Source organism: Aplysia californica, unplaced genomic scaffold, assembly GCF_000002075.1.
Source record: "Aplysia californica isolate F4 #8 unplaced genomic scaffold, AplCal3.0 scaffold00403, whole genome shotgun sequence".
Lineage (NCBI taxonomy): Eukaryota > Metazoa > Mollusca > Gastropoda > Aplysiida > Aplysiidae > Aplysia > Aplysia californica.
This window is the reverse complement of record NW_004797673.1, coordinates 30,377-33,887: the sequence shown is the minus strand read 5'-3', so window position 1 is coordinate 33,887 and position 3,511 is coordinate 30,377. Positions and strand designations below refer to the sequence as shown.

At 43.0% G+C, this 3,511-nt stretch overlaps 1 protein-coding gene across 1 annotated transcript in view; it reads right to left on the bottom strand.

Moving 5' to 3' along the window:
- LOC101862131 (wnt inhibitory factor 1) overlaps positions 1-797 on the bottom strand; it is a gene marked incomplete at its 5' end in the record, with an annotated part of 31,745 nt that extends 30,948 nt beyond the window's left edge. Inside the window, 1 exon segment of the mRNA XM_005104086.3 lies at positions 654-797. Within this exon segment, the coding sequence (XP_005104143.3) occupies positions 654-797 (144 nt within the window).
- Between the last annotated feature and the right edge of the window lie 2,714 nt (positions 798-3,511).

Here is a 3,511-nt window from a genome sequence, read left to right as displayed (position 1 = left end):
ACAATAACAACAACAACAACAACAACAACAACAACAACAATGTTTCAAAAGCCACCCATTACTTTTGGCGCTGGAGCAAGAAGTATGATAATAAATAACAACCACATCAGCGGCAATAATATTTTGACCACCACTACCACCACCACCAACAGCAACAACAACAACAACAACAACAACAACAACAACAGTAACAACAAGAATAACAGGAGTAACAACAAGAACACATACAACAGCAACAACATAACAACAACAATATCAGCAGCAACAACAACAACAACAACAACAACAACAAAGCAACACCACCACCACCACCAACAATAACAACAATAACAACAACAACAACAACAACACCACCAACAACAACAGCAACAACAACAACATAACAACAACAACAACAACAACAAAGCAACACCACCACCAACAATAACAACAATAACAACAACAACAACAACAACAACAACAACAACAACAACACCAACAACAACAGCAACAACAACAACATAACAACAACAACAACAGCAACAACAACAACAACAGCAACAACAACAACAACAACAACAACAGCAACACCACCACCACCACCAACAATAACAACAATAATAACAACAACAACAACAACAACAACAACAACAGCAACAACAACAAGTACCTACCAAAAGCCACGCACTGTTTCTTCAGCCGGAACTGTAGCGGCGTGCCCTTGAGAGGCCGCCCCCACGGGTCGTAGATCTTCAGGCCCAACATGAGCGAGGCCACGCCCCTTTCTTTGCCTTTGCACGGAATGGTGATCTGAAACACTGCACACAGAACACAGTCATTTAATACAGTAATTAATGTCGTACACTGAACACAGAATGCAGTCATTTAATGCAGTCATTTCTGTCGTACACTGCTCACAGAACACAGTAATTTAATACAGTCATTTCTGTCGTACACTGCTCACAGAACACAGTCATTTAATACAGTCATATCTGTCGTACACTGCTCACAGAACACAGTCATTTCTTTGCACGGAATGATGATCTGAAACACTGCACACAGAACACAGTCATTTAATACAGTCATTTCTGTCGTACACTGCTCACAGAACACAGTCATTTAATACAATCATTTCTGTCGTACACTGCTCACAGAACACAGTCATTTAATACAATCATTTCTGTCGTACACTGCTCACAGAACACAGTCATTTAATACAGTCATATCTGTCGTACACTGCTCACAGAACACAGTCATTTAATACAGTCATTTCTGTCGTACACTGCTCACAGAACACAGTCATTTAATACAGTCATATCTGTCGTACACTGCTCACAGAACACAGTCATTTCTTTGCACGGAATGATGATCTGAAACACTGCACACAGAACACAGTCATTTAATACAGTCATTTCTGTCGTACACTGCTCACAGAACACAGTCATTTAATACAGTCATATCTGTCGTACACTGCTCACAGAACACAGTCATTTCTTTGCGTGATATCTGTCGCTCAAACACTGCACACAGAACACAGTCATTTAATACAGTCATATCTGTCGTACACTGCTCACAGAACACAGTCATTTAATACAGTCATTTCTGTCGTACACTGCTCACAGAACACAGTCATTTAATACAGTCATTTCTGTCGTACACTGCTCACAGAACACAGTCATTTAATACAGTCATATCTGTCGTACACTGCTCACAGAACACAGTCATTTAATACAATCATTTCTTTCGCCTTATCCTATTTTAGGCGATGGCGGAGCAGTTAGTGCGCTCGTCTCCGAAGCAAAAAGTCCGTGTTCGAGCCTCGGTTCGGACATGTATTTTTTTCGCCCCCTCCTGCCCACCCAGCAGTAATGGGTACCTGACTTCTAGTTGGGGAAGTAAAGACGGCGTGGAAAGGAACTGGCCACCCTACCGCAATATGCCGAAGGCCCAGGAAGTTGTCTCACTAACAAGGCAATCCCCAATGTCTGGATCGGACGCGGGAACAACTTTAGTTTTCAGTTTTTAAAAAAAATCATTTTACTTATCTAAACTGAGTACAGTTGAAACTGTCTAAGACAGCCGTCCATTGTTGAAGAGAAAAGTATGTGTCTTAGACAGGTGCCCGTCTTGCAAGGTGTCGTTGTAATGTGAAACACGAATGAACTGTTCCTCCTGGGTCAGCTGGCATACAAAGACACCAAGACAACAGCAGAAATCCCCATCTAAACTCCCCCAGTCGAAACACACCGCTGGGTGCTACTCATGAAAGAAGGAAACAAGAAATTAATGAACAGAAAAAACCCCACAGTACAGAAGAAAATAATAATATTCTAGCATAAAACACAAGTCTATGGTGCGTATATTATTGTGCTGTGGCTGCAAGAAATGCCAAAAGGCAAACCATATAATATCATCATCATCCAGTGCCAGATCTGCGACAGACATCGGCGATCATGGTTCTCCTTTCATTCCTTTGCTTGGATGCTCTAAAAAAAGCTACTATTCCATGATCTTTCCACGTTACTCATTTATTTAGGTTCCATAAATAGGTTGCTCCGGGCCTACCTCTGCCTCGTTCGCCTTCGATTTTGCCAGTGAGAGCTAGATGTTCAAGACCTTTCCATATCATATATCCTTAAAAAACCAGCAACAGTAAAACTGTAGAAGTTCAACTTCCGGCAAACAGAGACTACACAATGAACCAAAGACCCCCCCCCCCTCAACCACCCACCCCCTCTCCTGCAAAAATAGGACATTGATAAGACTTGCGGTAGCGAATGAGGGCTAAAACAGCACCTGGACATGAATGGCTGCTGCCTCTATAAATACATTATTGATGGTAGCGATAGAGTCATTTTGCGCATCATAGCTTTTGGCTCATAGATTTCATGTACCCCTTGACCTTGCACTGTCATGGCCGCCGTTCCTCTCTCCTTATTAAAACCCCCACAAAACTTCGCCGCCAAAGTATACGTGCTATTATCCCCCCAGGTGAAGGACACGCCACCAGGGCTGCTAATGAGAGTATACGTGGCACCTTTCTCCCCCCCCCCCCCACACCAACCACCGTTTATTTAGCTCAAATTAAGTCAAATGGCGTGCTACATACAAGGTGAAGGGGAAAGGCCCCAGAGAGCACGACCTAGGATAGTTTAATGTGCTATGGCTGCAAGAAAAGCCAAAAGAGCAACTCCAATATAATTATCTTCTCTTTTTTTTAAAACCCAACAAAAAACCGAAGAAGTCTTTTTGTAAAAAAGCTCAAGAAAGGAAGCTCAAGAAATGAACAGCATGTGTGAAAAAAGGGAGTTAGACACAGTGCGTGATTCACTGGGAGCCACGGTAGGTGCGGAAGTAAGGGGTGCTAATTTTGGTCAATTTCCAGACGTAATTGCTCGGACAGGCAGAAAGAGAGTGACGTCATCCAGAGTTAATGATGACCGCTGGTCAAAGAGTGAGCTCATTACAGGGCTTGGCAGGAAGCAAGGCTGAGGGGTGCGTGTGTGTGCGGGGGGGTATGGGTGGTAAAAGG